Source organism: Wyeomyia smithii, chromosome 1 (genome assembly GCF_029784165.1).
Source record: "Wyeomyia smithii strain HCP4-BCI-WySm-NY-G18 chromosome 1, ASM2978416v1, whole genome shotgun sequence".
Taxonomy (NCBI): domain Eukaryota; kingdom Metazoa; phylum Arthropoda; class Insecta; order Diptera; family Culicidae; genus Wyeomyia; species Wyeomyia smithii.
Window position 1 is genome coordinate 176157927 of NC_073694.1, and position 20832 is coordinate 176178758.

The following is a 20832-nucleotide window of genomic DNA, read 5'->3' on the forward strand; positions in this document are numbered from 1 at the left end:
AAAGAATTCGAAATTTGTATCAGCCTAATTTTAGTAATTCTAGTAATTTCAGAAGTTTAATTTATATTAATGATTTTGACAATTTTAGTTATTTTAGTAATTTTGGTAATTTTAGTAATTTTAGAAAATTATTAATTTATAGACTAATAACGGCGCCGACCACGTCCTTACAGTTCTCAAAAAAAACCTGAGTTAGAAGCTGATGTGTCTTTGGAATTAAAATCAAAAACATGCTCCAGAAAGGTAAAAAAGAGGTTGTAACTTGCTCATAGTTTTCGTTGGAGTGATGAAGGTAATTTTAAACAATAATTTTCCAATCCCGTTTCTCTTGGAGCTATAAATCTCGAGTTGTGCCAGTGCCGCACAAAACCTACAATAAGGAAAGAATGTTAAAATGTAGTCCTTACTCTGTTAGAGACCGAGTATACCACTGCATATCTACAAAGACCACGGAAGGGAGTCTTTGTTGGATGGGTGGGTTTTTGATTGGATTCACTTTGATAAGTGATACGACCATGATTAATAATAATGAATTAAAATAAACAAGATCTCCGTTGTCTTCCTTCCATAACTGAAATTTTCAAATTTTTAACGTAGAAAACGCAACAAAAATAATAAAAGTAGATTCGAAAAAAATATGGAAAGTGTCCAATATATTGTGTCCCAAAAAAAGTGATGTACATTTATGAGACTAATTCATGACATACCAATTGTTGTTGTGCTCCTTTCTGCGACTCAAAACATGAATTGAAATTACAAGTTATTACAACAAAATTGCAGCGATTGCACATACGTGTCGCTCCCTTCTGCAACCATTCACCACATAAAATCATCCAAACAGATCATCCATACGTTCACGCATCTACCACAACCACAACAAACGTTATCGATTAAAAGTGTAAAAATCAGAGCACCGAAACTCAAATTATAAATAAAATTGTATTGGAATACATGGAACGTTCGATTTAATTGACCAGATTAAAAGAGTTGAAAAATGATCTTTTCAACCAGAAATTATTATTTTTTAACACATTCTCTAGAAAAATACTGTTGAGGAAAAATCCCAATCAACGACCAAACGAAATATTCTCAGTGTATAGCAGTATATAGAAGCTGTCAGCGTAATTTTGTTAAAAGCGCTTCCACCGGGAACACTACATAACAACTTCACAAAAGCAGTAATGTAATCCGCCTTGGGCTTCAACCCTGTGCCGTTTTTCTACGTCCCACTCAACCTAGAAGCAACAAGGCAGTTTTCCGCCTCTCTAGGAGGTACATTTAGCTGCTCTCAATATTGAATATCCCCGTACAAACACATAGATCGGAACGCTCACACCATCCTTCGTCCGGTTAGCTGGAGTGAGCCATCAGGGGGGGTGTATAGAATTTCATTCAGCTTTTGCCCTCGTGTGCTTTTTGTGGGATTCGGCCAACAGGCAGGAGTAAAAGGAAAACAGAACGAGCTTCGGCGATGTTCGGGTGCTGGCTGTTCGGACGCTTCGCCTGCGCTTGTATCCTACTGATCCATCGGAATCATTCATCGGCAGTCAGTTCAGCGCGAACGTGTGAACCAGACAAAAGCTCTTCCTCGACGCTCTACTATTCAGCCGCAGCAGCCAAAACCAGTACGGTTAGTCTACCCTATTTTCAACCTTAACACCGTCATTATCACATCAGGTTCGAACTCCTGCCAACAACAGTGGGTACGTGAAGTTTTGCTTCCCAAAATTGGAAGGTGGTAAACAGTGGTGTGCAGTGTTCATGTGAGTCCTGATTTATGAATATCGGTGTTTGTGTGTGTGATCGGGGAGAGACCTTTCTAGGCTTACTCCAGCAGAACCTGCGCTAGGTGTCAAAGACCGATTTACATGTTGAGTGATAATTCCGAATACTATTCCGCGCAAAGTTCGCGATTTGCCTATAAAAGATGAAAAAATTGTTTCAAACTACCAGTTGAGCACTACCAGTGTGGATTCTAGCGTTTTCCAAGGGTGGTGAGGAGAAAAAACAGCGGTTAACCTAAAAATTTGTTTCCAGCGCGGTTCAATAGAAGAAGAAAAAAACAAGGAAAATCGACCGCACAGAAGCAAGAGCGAAATTTTTAATACTGTTTACGCTACAAAGAAGGATAAGTCGAGGAAAATTAATTTTCCTTGTACAGTACTTTAAGGATGAGCTAGAGCAGAACGGTTTCCAGTGGGTGTTTGGCGTTTGCGCTGCCGAAATGGAGCAATGTGTTCAGTGATATGGTAATACCAGCGGAAACCGACCGACGGCGGTAGGAAAAAGTGAAAGAAGAACATCCGCTACAAAGTGTTTTCGTTGTTTTTCTTTTTTCGGTATTTATCCTGTTGACGGTTCTGGAGCTGTGCCCAGTTTGATACCCGCCATCGAAGGATTAAATCGAAAATACGGTCCAAAAAAAAAGAATCGTAGAGTCAAATCGTGAATCAGTGCACCGTAAACCAGCGGACGATTTGCTAAAATGAGGAACCTAAAAGTTGACGGAATTTGCCAGCTCTTCTTTCTGCTAAACTTGGTCGCTGTTGGTTTGGCTGAGCCCGCTGCTAAAGGTAAGTGCACGGAGATGAATTTTGAGCGTATTTTTTTCTGCAATTTTTTTAACCGTGCCCTAAGCGAAAACTTTTGCGAAAAGTGCTGCGCGGGGATGAGAAATTAAGCATTACTAAAAAAAGGTTCAGGTGATCTAAAGGGTTAGATAGAATCTTTTGTTGCCTAATCTTTTCAATTATATGCAGACATTTGAAACTTTATGTCCAAAGTGTCGGAGATAAATCACAGTAACGGTACAATTTATATATTGTTACCATGAAATGAATGAGCTTGTCTGGGTGGAGCAAATGTTTTTTTCATTCAACACAACCGAGGAATACTTTTTGAACACTTTTAATGTTATTTAATCAGATATTTTTACAACTATTTTCAGCATAAATCAGGATAACTACATCAATATTGTCCAAAATAAATCAGTTTTTATTAGGTTTGAAACTAGGATTTCGAATGTGTCTTAGCTATAATACATCTTTTTATTAATTTATAACCACTTTTTCATGTTAAAAAAACACTGCAATAACAACCAGTAATCTGCGCGAAATCCATTTTTACATATGTCTCATCGTCCTTTGAGATTCAGCCGTCGAATTTGATCAAAACTCTCTCATACAGCAACGAGATTCTGTTTGAGGGTTCTGTTAGAGTATTTTCTGGCGTGAAACGACCGCAGGCCTTAACGCCGACAGATTCGTCAAACAGTGCTGTACGGTGCCGAGAACTTCTTAGCCAAATCGCGCAGGATGATCCAAAGGGTTCATCCGAACTGCTCTGCAAACTTTCAATCGTAGCTACTTGTCAATCGTTCCACTTCTGCGGTTGCTGTGATCAGCGCGATCCAGCGTTAGTGTTTCATTGAATCGTTTCAGCACGCTGTTTACGGTTAATTTGAAGAATTTGAGGCAATTCGCAATTTTTGTATTTGACTACGTCGGATTTTCAACGTTAATGTGCAAAATGTTTTCACGTCTTTCACGTTCCATCGTTGTGAACTTCTGATCCACTGATTCGACCCAGTCAACATTTTCATACGTATAATAATGTTTTGATTCCAATATCCGCACTCATATATATCATACAAATTCGCAATTGATGCGCAAAAACAGCATATACGTACTATTTTGGCGATATACGTACTGAGGAATAATGGTATGCAATTCATTGATATACGTATTTATATACGATAATATCCGATAGAAAGTCATTTGTTTCACACTGTCTTACAACTCTAAGCCTACAATCGTAAATCGGTAAGACTCCACCATGATATACGATTAAAGATGAATTTCTGCGCATGATAAAAAGCCTGTTATACGATTTCGAATTCGTTTAGCTACATTTGCGATAGTTTTCATACATTGATATACGATTTGTGGTTGACTGGGGAATTTGATGAAACTTTCACCACTATGTAAACAAACCTTCCTCATCACTGCGCTGTCATTGGTTTCTCGTAACCGCCACTAGAGGCACCACAGTAAATAGAAAGCTGCGACCAAACATTGAGTGGATCTAACTTTACTGTGGTTGATACTATGTGTTAAGTAGAACTATCACGTACTGACGACGGCCTTTCGATCCAAACAGAACTATTTGAAACGTTTTTTTTTTTTCAGAGCCAATCGATATGTGTACCTTTTAGCAAACTTAAAGCGATCCGAAACATGACATTTTGCCAACAATGGTACCTTCCGTGGACTATGGGCGTATAGATTGGCTTCCGTCAATCGTCGTCAGACTGAAACAGTGCTCACAGTCAAGGCAGTTCATTTCATTTCAAAGCATTGCTTATCATTTTGGAAGAGCATCCCGTTGTTTCCTGTACTTGTCTAGTAGGTTTAAACTTGATTTATGAGCGTATTGATTAGATTGCGTCGCTCGTCTGAGTAATGTTAAACGCGACCCGTTTTCTGCAATAGAAACAAAACAAACATATTTCCAAGCTTATATTCCACTCCTTCATACACTTAACAATTAAAGAAACGACACAACTTTGATTGACATTCAACTGCTTTTCCATCGCTTTTATTTCGAATAGCACAAAAAAGACGCCGACAACAGTTACTGATAAAATATACACTGAACGAAATTATATAGGCACTAGAGATGACCCCTTATACATTCATGTGATAAGGTGATCTATTTTACGTTAAAAATAATGACATTTTTGGAAAACTAGTGGGCGCTGCTACTACGCTTGATTTGTAATAAATAATTATATTTTTCAGACATGAACTGATTTCTTGCGCGCTTTTTGATCTATACTATGCTGTAGTTTTCATTTATTTATATTTTGAACTTCTAATTATTCAATTATGATTATATTGATTTTTTCCGTGTAGCTTCAGTTTGCTTACATCCAGAGATGCCAGATCATTTTTTCAAATGTCTTCACGTTCCGAGAAAAAATGTCTTTACATGTCTTCTAACCCGAGATGGCTCGTTAAAGCCGACCGAATGCTGGGAAAATTGCCGGCAAATCGAAAACTGTCGAGCAAAAAAAAGGCACCACCTATGCAAAAAGCGAATCGTAATCACATATTTTCTAATGTCTTCACATATTTTTCAATGTCTTCCATTTGTCTTCACAAATAAGAATATCTTCACCGCACTGTAAATGTCTTCGATTTGAAGACATGTCTTCCAATCTGGCATCGATGTTTACATCCCCGAGACTCAGCTCTGTAAGTTTGATTGATTTATAAATACACCGATTGTTGTTTTACGGGCCATTTCGTGCCCAAGTGAAGTACCAGGGTGCCGGCTATTTGAAGATAGTGCAGTTTACTGTGTAAAACAAATCTACTGTGATATTTTAGTGTTGTAAAAACAAGTAACACTAGCATAATTGACCGACTCTCGCTACAACTCTCGGAAGGGTCTAAGCTTTGAATTCAATAAATCGCGCTGCAGAATCCAACTCTTCCTCAGCGTAACTCCTTCGGCGGTTTTTGCTATTTCTTGCGAATTGATTTAGTATGTCGACCGTTTGTGACTGACCAAGCACCATGGATACGTTTGCGTTGTGTTGACGTTAATTTGACAGAAAATGTATGAACTAAATGTCAAATTGCCGCAAACGCAGCCGCAACGTATCAATTGTGTTTAAACCTTGATCATTGTGCTAAACCGATAAAAAGCGTTTTGCGATAGGATAATTCGTTCAAAATGCAGTAGTACGAAGTTAAATAAGGCATTTTTGAATATTGTCCAGGCTAGCCCAAGTTTGTTTGAGTGTTCAATGAATGTGCCAATCTCTTCGTTTGGTAGTGCGATCAACTTTATAACTGAGCAACAGGAAAGCGCAAGAGCTGAGCTTTAAGACGAATTAGTCAAACAAGATTGTTCAGCTATCGAAACGAATCGCATCGTTCCCCGCAAACTTCGGATCTGGAGACCCCAGCCGTCCCCCGCCTCAGAAATAGCGTCGATTAGAAGGTTCATCTGTTTATAAACCACTCATCGGAGGTACCAGGGTGGCGAATGATGGCAAAGTTTCGACTAAGATTTTGACCTTGGTTATATCTCTCACGTATTCACCTGAGTGTCAAACTGGAATCAGTTGAAAAATTGGTTAAAAATTGTGTAAAATGTCCTAGCCCTGCAAGAGTTTTAACGTTGGTAAAGAAAGGAGCAGATACTAGCAGATTGAGCATAATCTCTTATAAAATTGAGATGGATCCAACCTACAAGGACATCGCGCTGTGCTCTGGTACCCGACTCTGGCTCCGTGACTTTAAATAATTTAAATACACCTCTATTGTGTCGTCAGTTCCGAGGTCCCAAATGCTATCAACCCCCTTATCCGGAATTTGGTTATGACGCCAGAACGCATCATGGAAGACCCCGACCCGCTCGATCCAGTGGCGCCGTGTATTCATCATCGAAATACGGTAGCTTCCTGCCATCAGAGTCGTTCTGGCTCTGTGTTCGAGTTTGAGGAAGGGGCCTCCCCACTTCTAGCCTCAGGCAAGTATGCAACTCTTATGAACACTCACGTACCTGATAAGCTTCCGTGTTGTAGTCCCCCTATCGAATTTTCATCTGATGCTGCACAACCACTAGCATCAAAACGTAAAAATGCAAAGCTTGCTATGTTTTTTTCCAACAAAGATCCGCTATTGATCAACGTGACATAAATAAACTTACATTAAAGTTGTTTTGTTCCATGATTTTATAGGATTCATCACGAATCTGTTAATGTCCAAAAAGGGTCTGTTTTTACTCTAAAACTTTCCCAAAGACAGTATTGCTCAAAAATGTTACGTTTACGAGAAAATGACTTTTGACCACCTTTTTTCATTTCTGGACCACAGTGTAGCGGGACACTGGGATGCGATAACTCACGTACTATGGAAGCCTCTGACCCCTCCGCCGTAGTCGAGTTTTCCCTCCCTGCGTTCATCAGTTGTCCCGGTCCTTCGTGTGGAAGTGGGGAACGAGGTTTTCAAAATGTTATTTACAGCAAGTACAATTTTGTAACGTCTGTTCCCACCGCTGATCCGTACTGCATTTTCAGTCTTCGGCAACCTGACGTCCAATCGCCATTGCTTAATTATTGTGAAGCGCGTTGCCCGGCTTCGAAGCAGCGGTTCAACGTAATCAGTAATTTACATAGAAGATATAACCTTTCATTCCGCGTCGAACACTCGACAGAAACGGACGTGCAAAGTGGTCGTTCTATTACAATCCGGTCCGTGTGTACGAATAGCCAAACAAAAGAGTGTATTATTCAAGGCCATCAGTTGACAGTCGAGTCCGTGTCGCTGTGCTGAGTGATCTCACACCCGGCTCACTGCTGGTGGCTGTATTGGTGCTGCTGAACTGGTGCTGCTGGCTGCTTTGGGTGCAGCTTCGAACGATCGGACAACCACTGCTGGAAGGAAGAAGTAAAGAGGTACGTGTTCTTGTCGGCGCTAGTTCGCTAGTGCGCTACATTTAGCGCGATGGATATAGATCCCTCGCCTCCCGTGCCACCATCCCCGAACCCCCCTGACCCTGACCCTTCTGTTACCCCCTCCCCTGTTCATTCTCCAGTCCCCCCTCGCCCCAGGCTTTACCCGGACGGATCTCAACAGGGCAGCTATACTGTTTATTTTCGTCCAAAGGCAGGAGTGAATTCAAAGCGTTTAAACATACTGCAAATTGCTAAAGACCTGACGAAGGGGTACAAGGCCGTGACCGAAATTTCCAAGGTCCGACCTAACAAGCTCCGTGTCGTGGTCAGTGATCTGGCACAGACCAATGCTATCGCTTGCTCTGAGCTCTTCACACGCGAGTATCGCGTCTACATACCCGCGCGAGACGTGGAGATCGACGGTGTCATAACCGATTCGAGTCTGTCTGTCGAGTGTATCCTAAAAAGCGCAACCGGTTGCTTCAAAAATACCGAAACACAGGCGAAGATTTTGGATTGTAAGCAATTGCGGTCCATGTCTCTCGTCGGCGGTAAAAAAGTTTACACTCCGTCAGACTCGTTTCGCGTTACGTTTGCCGGATCTGCACTCCCTAGCCACATCTCGATCGACCGGGTTCGTCTGGCTGTGCGATTGTATGTACCCCGTGTTATGAATTGCACCAATTGCAAGCAGTTAGGCCACACAGCCGCCTACTGCTGCAATAAGGCACGATGTAGCAAGTGTGGGGAGACTCATGCGGAAGATTCTTGCAGTGTTAATGCTGAAAAATGTATTCACTGTGGGGAAAACCAGCATGAGCTCTCCACATGCCCGGTGTACATGCAGCGCAGAGATAAAATCAAGCGGTCACTTAAGAAGCGTTCAAAGCGTTCTTACGCTGAGATGCTGAAGAAGACCGTGACCACTTCTACCATAACATCGAACCCCTTTGATCTGTTGCCCTCTGATGAAACCGATTCTGACGATTCATCAGCGGGAACATCTTATGCCAATCCTGGAGGAGTACTTCTAGGGATTAAAAAGTGCTATTCTTTCTTTCGTATTAACCTCCGCTCGATTCCAGGCATCGAAGTTGTCGCATGTCAAATGACAATACAAGGTAAAGAGCTTTGTATTGCCTCAATATATATTCCTCCCAGAGCACAGGTTGGGCAACAGCTGCTCTTTGATTTAATAGAACTTCTTCCCTCGCCACGTTTGATTTTGGGAGACTTCAACTCTCATGATGTGGCTTGGGGCTCCCCTTACAATGATAACCGCTCCTCTTTAATCTATAACCTTTGCGATGACTTCGACATGACTATTTTAAACAACGGCGTAATGACACGTATCCCGAAACCTCCAGCGCGCCCAAGCGCTTTGGATCTATCCTTATGTTCGACGTCGCTACGGTTGGATTGCACATGGAAGGTAATCCTCGATCCTCACGGTAGCGACCATCTGCCTATTCTTATTTCAATTACTAACGGTTCAACTCGCATGCGACCAATTGACATTCCGTATGACCTCACACGGAATGTCGATTGGAAGTTATACGAGGAAATGATTTCAGAAGCGGTCGAGTCGATTCAACATCATCCACCACTTGAAGAATACAACCTCCTCGCGGGCTTGATTCTCGACGCCGCGTTGCAAGCCCAAACGAAGAAATATCCCGGCGTAACGATCAAAGAACGGCCTCCCACTCCGTGGTGGGACCAAGAGTGCTCCGATATCTACACGCAAAGATACGACGCGTTTAAGGCCTACCAGAAGGGAGGTATACCTGGCGACTATTTACGGTATTCAGAGCTTAATACCAAGCTTAAAAGTTTGGCTAAAGCAAAGAAACGCGGATATTGGCGTCGGTTCGTGAACGAGACGTCGAGGGAGACATCGATGAGCACTCTTTGGAACACAGCCCGAAGAATGCGGTATCGCGTAACGGTCAACGAAAGCGAGGAGTCTTCAAGTCGGTGGATATTTGATTTTGCCAGGAAAGTATGTCCGGACTCTGTTCCTGAGCAAAACATTGTTCGCGATGCGTCTCCGGGCCACGATGCGATAGAATCACCTTTTACGATGGCAGAATTTTCAGTTGCCCTCCTGTCCTGTAACAATAACGCGCCTGGGTTAGATAGAATCAAATTCAACTTGTTGAAGAATCTACCCGGCAATGCCAAGAGGCGCTTGTTGAACTTGTTCAATAAGTTCCTGGAGCAAAACATTGCACCGCAGGATTGGAGGCAAGTGAAGGTGATCGCCATCCAAAAACCAGGGAAACCAGCTTCTGATCACAACTCTTATAGGCCGATTGCAATGCTATCCTGTATCCGAAAATTGATGGAAAAAATGATACTCCGTCGTTTAGACCATTGGGTCGAATCAAATGGTCTACTATCAGATACTCAATTTGGCTTCCGCCGTGCCAAAGGGACGAATGATTGTCTTGCGTTGCTTCCAACAGATATTCAGCTGGCGTATGCTCGCAAAGAACAAATGGCGTCTGCGTTCTTGGACATTAAGGGGGCTTTTGATTCCGTTTCTATTGACATTCTTTCGGGTAAACTTCACCGACAAGGATTTTCTCCAATTTTGAACAATTTTTTGCACAATTTGTTGTCCGAAAAGCACATGCATTTTACGCACGGCGATTTGGCAACTTTTCGCATTAGCTGCATGGGTCTTCCCCAGGGCTCATGTTTAAGCCCCCTTCTTTACAACTTTTATGTAAATGACATCGACGAATGTCTGGCAAATTCATGCACGATAAGACAACTTGCAGACGACAGTGTAATCTCTGTTACAGGAGCCAAAGCTGCCGATTTGCAAGGACCATTGCAAGATACCTTGGACAATTTGTCTGCTTGGGCTTTACAGCTAGGTATCGAATTCTCTCCGGAGAAGACTGAGATAGTAGTTTTTTCTAGGAAGCATGAACCTGCTCAGCTTCAAACACAATTAATGGGTAAAACGATTTCTCAGGTTTTGGTACACAAATATCTTGGTGTCTGGTTCGACTCTAAAAGCACCTGGGATTGTCACGTGAGGTATCTGATGAAAAAATGTCAACAAAGAGTGAACTTTCTTCGTACAATAACCGGACAATGGTGGGGAGCCCACCCAGGAGACCTTATAAGGCTTTACCAAACAACGATACTGTCTGTTATTGAGTACGGGTGTTTCTGCTTCCGCTCCGCAGCAAACACACATTTAATCAAACTGGAGCGAATACAATATCGTTGTTTGCGTATCGCCTTAGGTTGCATGCAATCGACCCATACGATGAGTTTGGAGATCTTAGCTGGAGTACTACCATTGAAAAACCGCTTCTGGAGCCTGTCTTCTCGTATTCTAATCAAATGTGAGGTCTTGAACCGTCCCGTGATTGAAAATTTTGAAAGGTTAATCGAACTTAATTCTCAAACCCGTTTTATGACATTGTATTTCAATCACATGTCCCAAAATATTAACCCTTCTTCGAATATTCCAAATCGTGTCGACTTATCAAATACTTCTGATTCTACTGTGTTTTTCGATACATCCATGATAGAACTCGTGGAATCCCGGATCATTTACGCGTGCAGCAGATCCCTAAAATTTTTTCCAATAAATATCGAAACATCAACTGCGACAATATGTACTACACTGACGGATCACTTCTTGATGGGTCCACTGGCTTCGGTATCTTCAATAACAATTTAACCGTCTCCCATAAACTCGATAATCCTGCTTCTGTTTACGTCGCAGAATTAGCTGCAATTCAGTACACCCTAGGGATTATCGAAAAAATGCCCACGGACCATTATTTCATCTTTACGGACAGTCTCAGTTCCATTGAGGCTCTCCGATCGATGAAAGATGTTAAGCACTCTCCGTATTTCCTGGGGAAAATACGGGAACATCTGAGTGCTTTATCCGAAAAATCTACTCAGATTACCTTAGCGTGGGTCCCTTCTCACTGCTCGATACCGGGTAATGAGAAAGCGGACTCTTTGGCTAAGGTGGGCGCAACAAACGGTGATATTTATGTAAGACCAATTGCCTTTAATGAATTTTTCGCATTTGTACGTCAGAATACGATCATTAGTTGGCAAAATTCTTGGACAAAGGGGGAACTGGGAAGGTGGTTACATTCCATAATCCCCAAGGTATCGACGAACCCGTGGTTCAAGGGGTTGGATGTAGGTCGGGATTTCATTTGCGTGATGTCCCGGCTTATGTCCAATCACTATAGATTTGACGTGCATCTCCGTCGTGTTGGGCTCGGGGAGAGTGGTATCTGTGCCTGTGGTTAAGGTTATCACGACATAGAGCACGTTGTTTGGTCATGCCCTGTACACCGTGACGCCAGGTCTAGATTAATAGCTTCCCTGCAGGCCGAAGGTAGGCAGCCGGCTGTTCCTGTTCGTGATGTCTTGGCGAGCCGTGACCTATCCTACATGTCCCTTATATACGTTTTCCTGAAATCCATCCACGCCCCAGTTTAGTCCTATCCCCTTCCGCCTACATCCAACCAAACGACAAGAACACGTTAAGACCCCGGATCCGGAAACAGCAATCAGACCCGCACGATACTCTCAAGGCCCGATGGAAACAACCCAATATGCCAGTCCGTAATATCTTGGCCCAGCAGCGGAACAAATTTAATATGCTGCTTACCTATGGCAATGAAAACCATCAAACAGCAAACCTGTGCTTTTAATGCAAAATATTCTAGCTTTAAGTTAGATTTAGTTTCAGCTCGTAGTCGGCAGCGAGGATAAAAAATTTGCTCTTAGTTACTAAGATACTTTAGAAAGTAAGCTACCAGATATAATTGGCGCCGTTAAACATTGAATTGTATTTGTGTCGTGTCAAATAAACTACAGATGAAGAAAAAAAAAAATAACCTTTACCTCGACAAACGGTACACCTGCAGAATGCAGAGCAACCTCAGCCGAAATCCACGGTTATTTTTGTCGTTCGTGAATTCCAAACGAGTATGTTTCTTGACGATTGTCACGTCAGGACCCTGTTTGATAAACGCACTCTATTTGTCTGTAGCTTTGAGCGCAATTTTCATGAGTATACTCCTTTTGATGCACATGTTGCTACTACTAACGCCTTTCTAGAGAAGTTTTCGATTCTAATCTGCTTGAAATAACAAGTCGTCAGGTCATGGTTTTTACCCGAAACGTTCGAAACAACTAACTTAGTCGAGTTCTTAGCGACTTACTTGTGAAACATGTGTAACTACAAAATCAAACAGACTCTGTACACCGATCTGAAGTGGCGTTCGATTGAGTACCGTGCTGGATCGAAACCCGTACAGTATCGAAATCCGTATACCTTTATGTTTTTCTTCAGTTTTAAGCATTATCAAAGTGAATATTCATATGATAGTTACATGTACATATCCGTTGAGTTGTTGGCCTTCTGTTAAATGAAACTATGCGCCAGTAGGCCATGGAATAAAAATATTAAAAATTAAAAATCAATCGTGTATCGGTTTCAGTTGTCATTTCGTTGTATCGTTAGAGAATTTACTAAGGAAACGTTATTCAGATAAAAACGAGTGGGATATAAGTGTTTTACTCTGTGAATCTTTTTAAAATTGATGGAAAAGGTAAGTCTTTGTCATTTTCGAGCTGTATATTGTCTAAAAAATAGTGTAAGTTGTATTTATTCAACAAGAACGCTGCCGTACGGGTTTTGATTCTTTTTGTTCGCTTGAATCGAAATCCGTACAGCGTGTGTATCATGCATATATTGTTGAACTTTCTTCTTGTTTTCAGCATATAATGGAAGAAAACAAGTATAAAAATACGGCAAACAATTTTAAACGAGCTGTGACTGAGGTGCGCAAGGGAAAGTCGTACCGGGAAGCTTCGAGAGGTTCCGGCGTTCCGGTTACTACGAAACGCTACGAAAATTGCACTATTTCAGCTGATATCAAAAATTAGAAAACCGTGTGAAACTTTAGGAGCCAGTTGATCCTCAAAATATACTTATTCTGTAACTTAAAGATAAATTATAAATGAAAGATGTTCATTTTTGTACTTCTTCATCTATACGGAGTTTGATTTATTGTTGTATGGACTTTGATTCAGTCTATATCGCGTGTGTGCGGATTTCGATTCAAAAGTGTAAGGGTTTTGATTCAGACAAAAAACTGTGTACGGATTTCGATTCAAAACATGTTCTATTTAAACATGATTTTTTCGAGTTTCGGAGTGATTTCAATCATTTTGCTGGAAAATAGTGATAAAATATACGTAGACCTATAAGTAAACGTGTCAGTTTAAAGCAATATGTGATTTCTTGATTTTATATTGACCGTCGAAGATTATCATGTGCTTAGGTGTACGGATTTCGATCCAGCACGGTAAACCACAGTATACTTTTAGCTAAACATGGAAAACTTGGAGTTTCATTTGCTCTCATACAATGGCTTGTTTTCTTTTTGATTAATCGAACACTTTGTGTGAAGATAAGGATTAAGCTTTCTGTGCAGTTCCCGAATGTATCTGAAGTCCCGCAAGGTAGCAATCTAGGACCGCTACGCTTCATGTTATTCATCTATGATATTTTTTTGCAGCTTCCGGAAGGTTGCCGTAAATTATATTAGCTTCAGTAACCCTTCTTTCTTTAAGCGTTCAGAAATGTAGTGTCATCTCAAACAAGAGAGCCAATCCTATTTGACTATACTATGTCGGGTCAACCTCTATCCAGAGTGACACTGCTGGACCGCTAGAATGGAATCCGTGCGACGTAAATTTGTACGATATGCGCTAAGATTCCTCCCTTGGCGTAATCCCTCAAATCTACCTACACTGAACGCTGTCAGCTTTTATGCCAACTCTTAAGCATTTATTGGTAAAGTGCTTCTAGATGAAATTTATTGTTCTGATATTAAGTTATTCATCAAGACACACACTTTGTGAGATGAATTTGAATAAATTATAACAATCATTACTGAGCGTTATTAAAAAACTTTTCAAAATATAACTTTACGCGGATTTTTGAATTGACGCGTTTTTTTTTTACGCGGATTTTTGAATTAACGCGGTTTTTTTTACGCGATACCGCGCTAATTCAAAAAAATTTGCACGAATTTCCGAATTAACGTGGGTTTGGAACCAGAAACGTTTAAGTGTTTATCTAGTAAAAGACATAGTCCAAAAAATACTCTCCGCCCACCGAAAGATCCGGAATGACCGTCAAAGAGGACAATTAAATACTGTATTGAATACTGGTTCTAGAGTGTCTCGGGTTTTTTTCTGAAGCCCTCCTTGCTGGACTACTTTACGTGGATTTTAAAAAAACGTGGTTTTTTTACGCGGATTTTTGAATTAACGCGGTTTTTTTACGCGGATTTTTGAATTAGCGCGTTTTTTTTTACGCGGATTTTCGAATTAACGCGGTTTTTTTACGCGGTTTTTTTACGAGGTACGTATCCCCCGCGTAAAAAAAACCTGACTGTATTTTTTTTTGTATTTCTATAACCTACTTTTGTCTTCCGAGTCATTGGAAGGTTTGGGGATGTTCATAATTGTAACGGTACAAGCCTCGTTCTGTTTAGGCAGTTCGTTTTTGGCAGTTTTCTCGTCGTTTCTTCAACCAATTCTTACTCAACAACCTCCGAAAGCAAGGTATTATGGTTTTTGGTTGCCGATGAGGACAACCGCAGTTGGTAAACCGGTTTCGGTTTGAATCCGCAGAGTAGCCTATATTACCGTTTTACCGTTAATAATGCACATTACAAAATCGTTTCAAACCGTGTAAATTTGTACGTTAAGTGATATAAACTTGAAGCTGTTTTTTTTTTTCGTTTGATTTGGAGCCCCAAACAATCCTAAATTTATCGGAAGTCGATTGGTTTAGTCTCCGCTTGGTGCATTGCGTTTCAAATTTATATGGAGATTTGTATGGAAAACCAACGTTTTTGCATTTTCCATTCTAAAGAACTCAAAGCGGCTCAAACCATAGGTTTCATGACTTTAAATGGTAGGCTTTTTTATGCCTAACAACTTGGCCGAAGACATCAAAGAGCTAGGGTGTCCCAAAAAAAAATGCTGGAGCTGTTCAAAGTTGAGTATGTCGTAATTTTTGTTGCAAATCATTTTTCTGCCAACACTGCCAGTGTACCGGCGTTAGTCAGATTTCCATCAGAAGTAACCTCTGAAACACGTTGTAGATTCTACCTACGCCTAGAATATCGACCTGAATTTGTTTGTTTTATCCTGAGTGTATAAACTCGCTACGACAGGGTATGTCTGATGGGAATCCTACTGACGCCGGTACATTGGTAATGTTGGCAGAAAACAAGATTTTCTGTATTTAAATCGACATACTCAACTTTGAACAGCTATAGCTCTTCTTAGGGACATCCTAGCTCTTCAGTGCCTTCTGCAAAGCTGTTAGGCATCTAAAATACTATACTTTTACATAATGTAGTGCATTATTAGAACATTATTGAGCTCTCTAGAAAGGTAAATGCAAAAAAGTAGGTTTTTCCATATAAATTTTCATACAAATTTGAAATGCAATGCGCCAAGCGGAGACAAAACCAGTCGACTTCCGATAGGTTTAGGGTTGTTTGGGGCCCTAAAAGGAACCAAAAAAAACTTGGCTCTGGAGAATCGATCACTTTTCGCCACCCTAATAAATATGCATTCATATTTACAGTATACTCATTTACATTACTTGTGAAGAGAATGCAGCACGGAATATTACATGGCTTCCAATGCTCCATTTATGTGCATGTGAACAGATGTAATCTTTTTTACTGTGCGATCATCCGATGAGAAATGTTTTCCAAAACTCCGGATAATCGAGTCCGACCTGTACTCATTGAATAGACCATTTTACGAACTGACAGGTGTCTCGGATCCTGCTGATGTTGATGATGCTTTCACGTGCGTTATGTCAACGGCTCGTGCCTTCTGTCAAAATTTCATTCATGAATTAGATTCACAAACGTCTCGTAAAATGGTCTATTACACAAGTTACTGCCTTCACGCTCGTTCAACCGCAATACGTTAACTATACAACTCACTTTCGATTACCAGCTGCAAGCTATATACGCGTATATGTATAATTACGTTTTTATTTACAAACATAAACACGAATTTAAGAACCTAACAACATGAAATTTCAATGAAAAAAGGTAAATACTATGAACTGCAACAAGCGTTTCCATATACATTAATCAAGGGTGTTACAAGCGTTACATATACCTATCTGTCAGATTGCGCGCTCGTAATATCAGCGTAACCAGGGAAACCAGATATGCAAATTTGTCTCAAAACGCAGATTTTTAGAGTCCGTGTGCAGATTTTTATCGTTTCGCGTATATGAGCAGTTTTTCAATAGTTTTTGGAGATTCTAACTACTCAGCCCGTATGACGTTTAGACAGCTGAGCTGATTTCCACTGTGTTTTATTGTTCACAGTTCAACTTAGAATTCTATTGAATTGTGAACGGCGGTTTTCATCACTTTCGTGACATTGCGAAGCGTTTCCTCGAAAGAACGTCAAATGATCTACTATCTTTGACGTTTCGCTAAGACAAATGGTAAAAATTGAAGGTGCAAGATTGGAGAGGTTCGAATCCCGCTTCAGAATATTAGTAGGAAGGGTACCTCAATTTGGAAGGTGGCCAAAAAAGTAGGGTCACCTTTCAGTACCAAGGTAAAAATAGGTCTAAAGTCATATAAGAGGCATAAAAAGCCGAAGCGGGGTCAAAAACAAGCCGCATCCGTGAAATCAAGTTGTATGATTACCTGATTGTTTAAAATCGATACGCGTAATAATGGATGATGAGATTCATGTCAAGTTGGACTACAAAACGCTTCCAGGTGATCAGTGCTACGAGGTTCAGGATGGCCAGACTGTGCCAATAACACAGTCGAGGCGGAAACATCAGTTTTCACCAAAATATTCGGTGAACAGGCAATGGTTTGGCAAGTCATATGTGAGTGTGGCCGAGCCATTCGTAACAACAGACACAATGAATACCGCTGTTCACGTCAAAGACTGTCTCAATCAGCGTCTGCTTGTCATGGTCCGTATACATGACCACCCAGAACTGCTTTGGGCAAATTTGCCATCAGTGCACTACTCAAATGACACGGTGGCCTGGTACCAATCCAACGAAGTTGATTTCGTGCAAGAGGAGATGAAACCGCCAAATTGTCCCCAAACAAAGCCAATCGAGAATTTTTGAACTTTTATCAAGTCATAGTTAAGAAAATAAGTGAAACTAGCAGATTCCATCCAAAAATTCGGAAAAGATCTTAAAAAGAAGCCAAAATCATCGCTAATTAGCAGAAAATCATAGCTAATGTGCTGAAGCTGAGGACTTCGATCATTGGCCTGTGCTTGACTAGAACCAAAGTTTGGATCAATGCCTTAGATATAATGAAACACCCTATATTTGCGCAGATTTTCACGAAATGTTGCCCACCCAAGCGAGTTTTTTTCGAATCACGCATAGATTTTTTTTCAAATTTCAAACACATTTTCGTCGTTTTCCGAACAGTTTTTCAAAGACATCAGGCACCTTTGCGCGTAACAGAAAGATTTCGATAAAACGCTTCAAGTAAAAACCGTGGTGAAGCGTAAAATCATAAAAACTCGTACCTTTAAGACAGAACTTCGCAGAATGTGAATTTTAGTATGTCTGATTCATCCGAGATTCTTGGAAGAAAGTTTTCAATCTTTATCACGATATGATTATATGATGTGTCCCAACAAAAACTCAATCCAAAATGCATTGCTTCTATGCATTGCAACTATTTTACTAGCATTGCATTGAACTATTTTACTTGTATGTGAAAATTGCTAATCTGGGCCGCAAAAAAATCATAATGAAAACAGAAAATCCATCACATTTAATAGGTTTTCCGAACTGCACATACAATTCACTTAAATACTAGTAACGAACATACGAAAAGGCAACTCAATATCATTAGCGCTTCGTTGTGTGCCTTTCCCATCGAATCGAATGTAAATTCGTTTCCATCGCAACCGGGTGCAGATGTAGAAGCTCCTGTTTTTGGCCCTGTCTCGTGGTCCGTATTATGTTATTCCAGAGCAGAAAGTTAACCATAGATCGAAAATCTTCAGCATGCAGGAAATACGTCGTTTCCTCTAGCTTGATTGTAAATTCAATCAAAACCAAAACCTCTTTCCTTATTTTTTCATTTTTGCTGCTGCTATGTTTGTGTTCGGCGCTATGTTTGTGTTCATTTTGCAACTTCCAATCCCAGAATGCAACCCCGTCCCGGAACCGCAGAATCCACTCAGGAAATCCTTATGAAATACGATTTGTCCGGTTTGTAACGAACAGATATTGATTTCTTTGCCGCCTTAGTGTTATCCTGGAAGTTCTTGTGCGAAATGTTTGTGTATTCGGCCACCAGTATAAACATAAAGAAGTCCGGAAGCGTTACACACTAAAAGTTTGGTATGTAGCTTCACTTTCGTTGTGGCATAAATCATCACAGACGCGTGTATCCTTCGCTCGAGTGAAGAAAAAAAAATAGTAAAACCCACATGTTATTTACCATCATCTTAACATGCACGCCATTTCCTTCAGGATACATGGTACATCGGATAGTACATCTAGCAGTAATAAACTCCCAGATAGAACAGAAGACAGCAATCAGCAACTCAGTCGAAGCAATTGCAGGGCAAGAAAAACTACGCGAAAGTTTTTTGACAGGCAATTTTGTGCGACGGATGCCATTCGTGAATTTCCGGCAGCTGCACAGCACAGGTCAAAAGTAGCCAGTGGTTGATGCTGATTAATAACTGAATTGGTGGACGGAAATAGCCATGGTTCTTTTTTTTTTTTCCTTTACTCATTCCATGACGACGCACAGTGAACGATGAAAGTCTAAATCGAGGGGAAGAATGTATTTCTCTTTGCCTGTAAGAAATGAAGAAAGTGTGGGTTTTTTTTGAAGATGTTTAGAGGTTTAATTTCGGGTTATTTTAAGTCCGTTTTTTCTCTTTAAAACACAGTTTTTTGACTCTAAATATTGTAATAAGAAATTTGGTAAAGCAAAATAAAAGTTTATGTATGAAAAGACATCGACTGACAACGTTAAAAACGAACAATAAAAAGGAAAGTAATTTTATCATGGCAAAGTTATATTTTAAAAAACACCATTTCGTGATAATCGCGCTTAAAGTTTTAAGTTTAGTTTCAGTCTATTAAAATTTGTAACCGTTTTATTTTCAATAAAGCGAGTATCACGTCAACATATTCCTATACACACCCTTTTTTTGACCTGCATTCGGATGCGGCCGGCGCTGGTATTGTTTAATATAAAGATTAAACATTATCACCAGTTTTTTACATATTGAGGATGGATGTTAGTCCCAAACATCATCCGTTGGTTCTCTGTGTAATTACAGCTGATCCAGCAATAACAGAGTAGCAACCGCGGGCGGTCAATCATGCTCATGCTCATGCTCATTAAAATTTGTAACGGTCACATTTTTCAAAAAAGGTATATAACCCCTTAACTGAACTTTGCAAATAGCAGTGTACGTGAGAAAATTACTTACAGATTGAATGTGGTGTTAAACAAAATGACATTTCCGACCACAGTGCGACACGAGCCGCCGTCTACCAAAATGAATGCCGCCCGCACCAGAGAGAGAGAGAAATTTCATTTCGGATTCATTCCAACTGGAACTAATTTCGCAATATGGCGTCTGCGGAAGTTCGGGCAAGTGTAGAAAGTTGCCCGTCTAATTTGGGTTGTCTTTACGAGTGTGAAATCGGCAACTTTCGGCCGAGTTGAATTGTTGACTGCTCCCTGATTTGAGGTCAATTCCAAGTGGAAGGCGTTGGTGTAAGTTTGCTAGTTCGGCTGTTGTTAGCTGAAGCCGTTGTTGGAGAAATGCGAATCAGAAAATGGCTGGAAAAGTGAATAAGATAGAACATCAAACTCCTATCGCCTCGACAGTATAAGGATTATAACTATTGAAATACTAATACAAACTACAATTCTAGCACGAACGAAACGACGCACGAACAAAGGTATGCAAGCCGAGTGAAAGTTATTCTTTGCTCAATTAGCATAACATGGTTTGCACTAAGGGCAAAACGTGTCAATTGGTTGTGCGTTGTTATACCCTTGTGCAATATTTTCATTCCTGAATTTGAGTCCAGTAGTGCTACCGGAAGCATCGATTTAAAGTATTTTTAAAAAAGAACCACAATTTCACTTTTTTTTTGTATTTTCTAGAAAACCATTTAGAATACAGTTATACAGTATACAGAAAAATGTGTACGAAATTACCGAAAATTACAAAAAATGGTCAACTCCAGATTTTCAAAGGCTTCATACGAACTAAAACTTTGA

The 20832-nt window shown here is 40.5% G+C and overlaps 1 protein-coding gene across 1 annotated transcript in view; it reads left to right on the forward strand.

The window, feature by feature from the left end:
* The first annotated feature begins 1551 nt into the window (after nucleotides 1-1551).
* LOC129721216 (uncharacterized) overlaps nucleotides 1552-20832 on the forward strand; it is a 204991-nt gene continuing 185710 nt past the window's right edge. Inside the window, exon 1 of the mRNA XM_055673525.1 lies at nucleotides 1552-2573. Within this exon, the coding sequence (XP_055529500.1) occupies nucleotides 2486-2573 (88 nt within the window). The 5' untranslated portion in view covers nucleotides 1552-2485. The remainder of the gene's footprint in view (nucleotides 2574-20832) is intronic.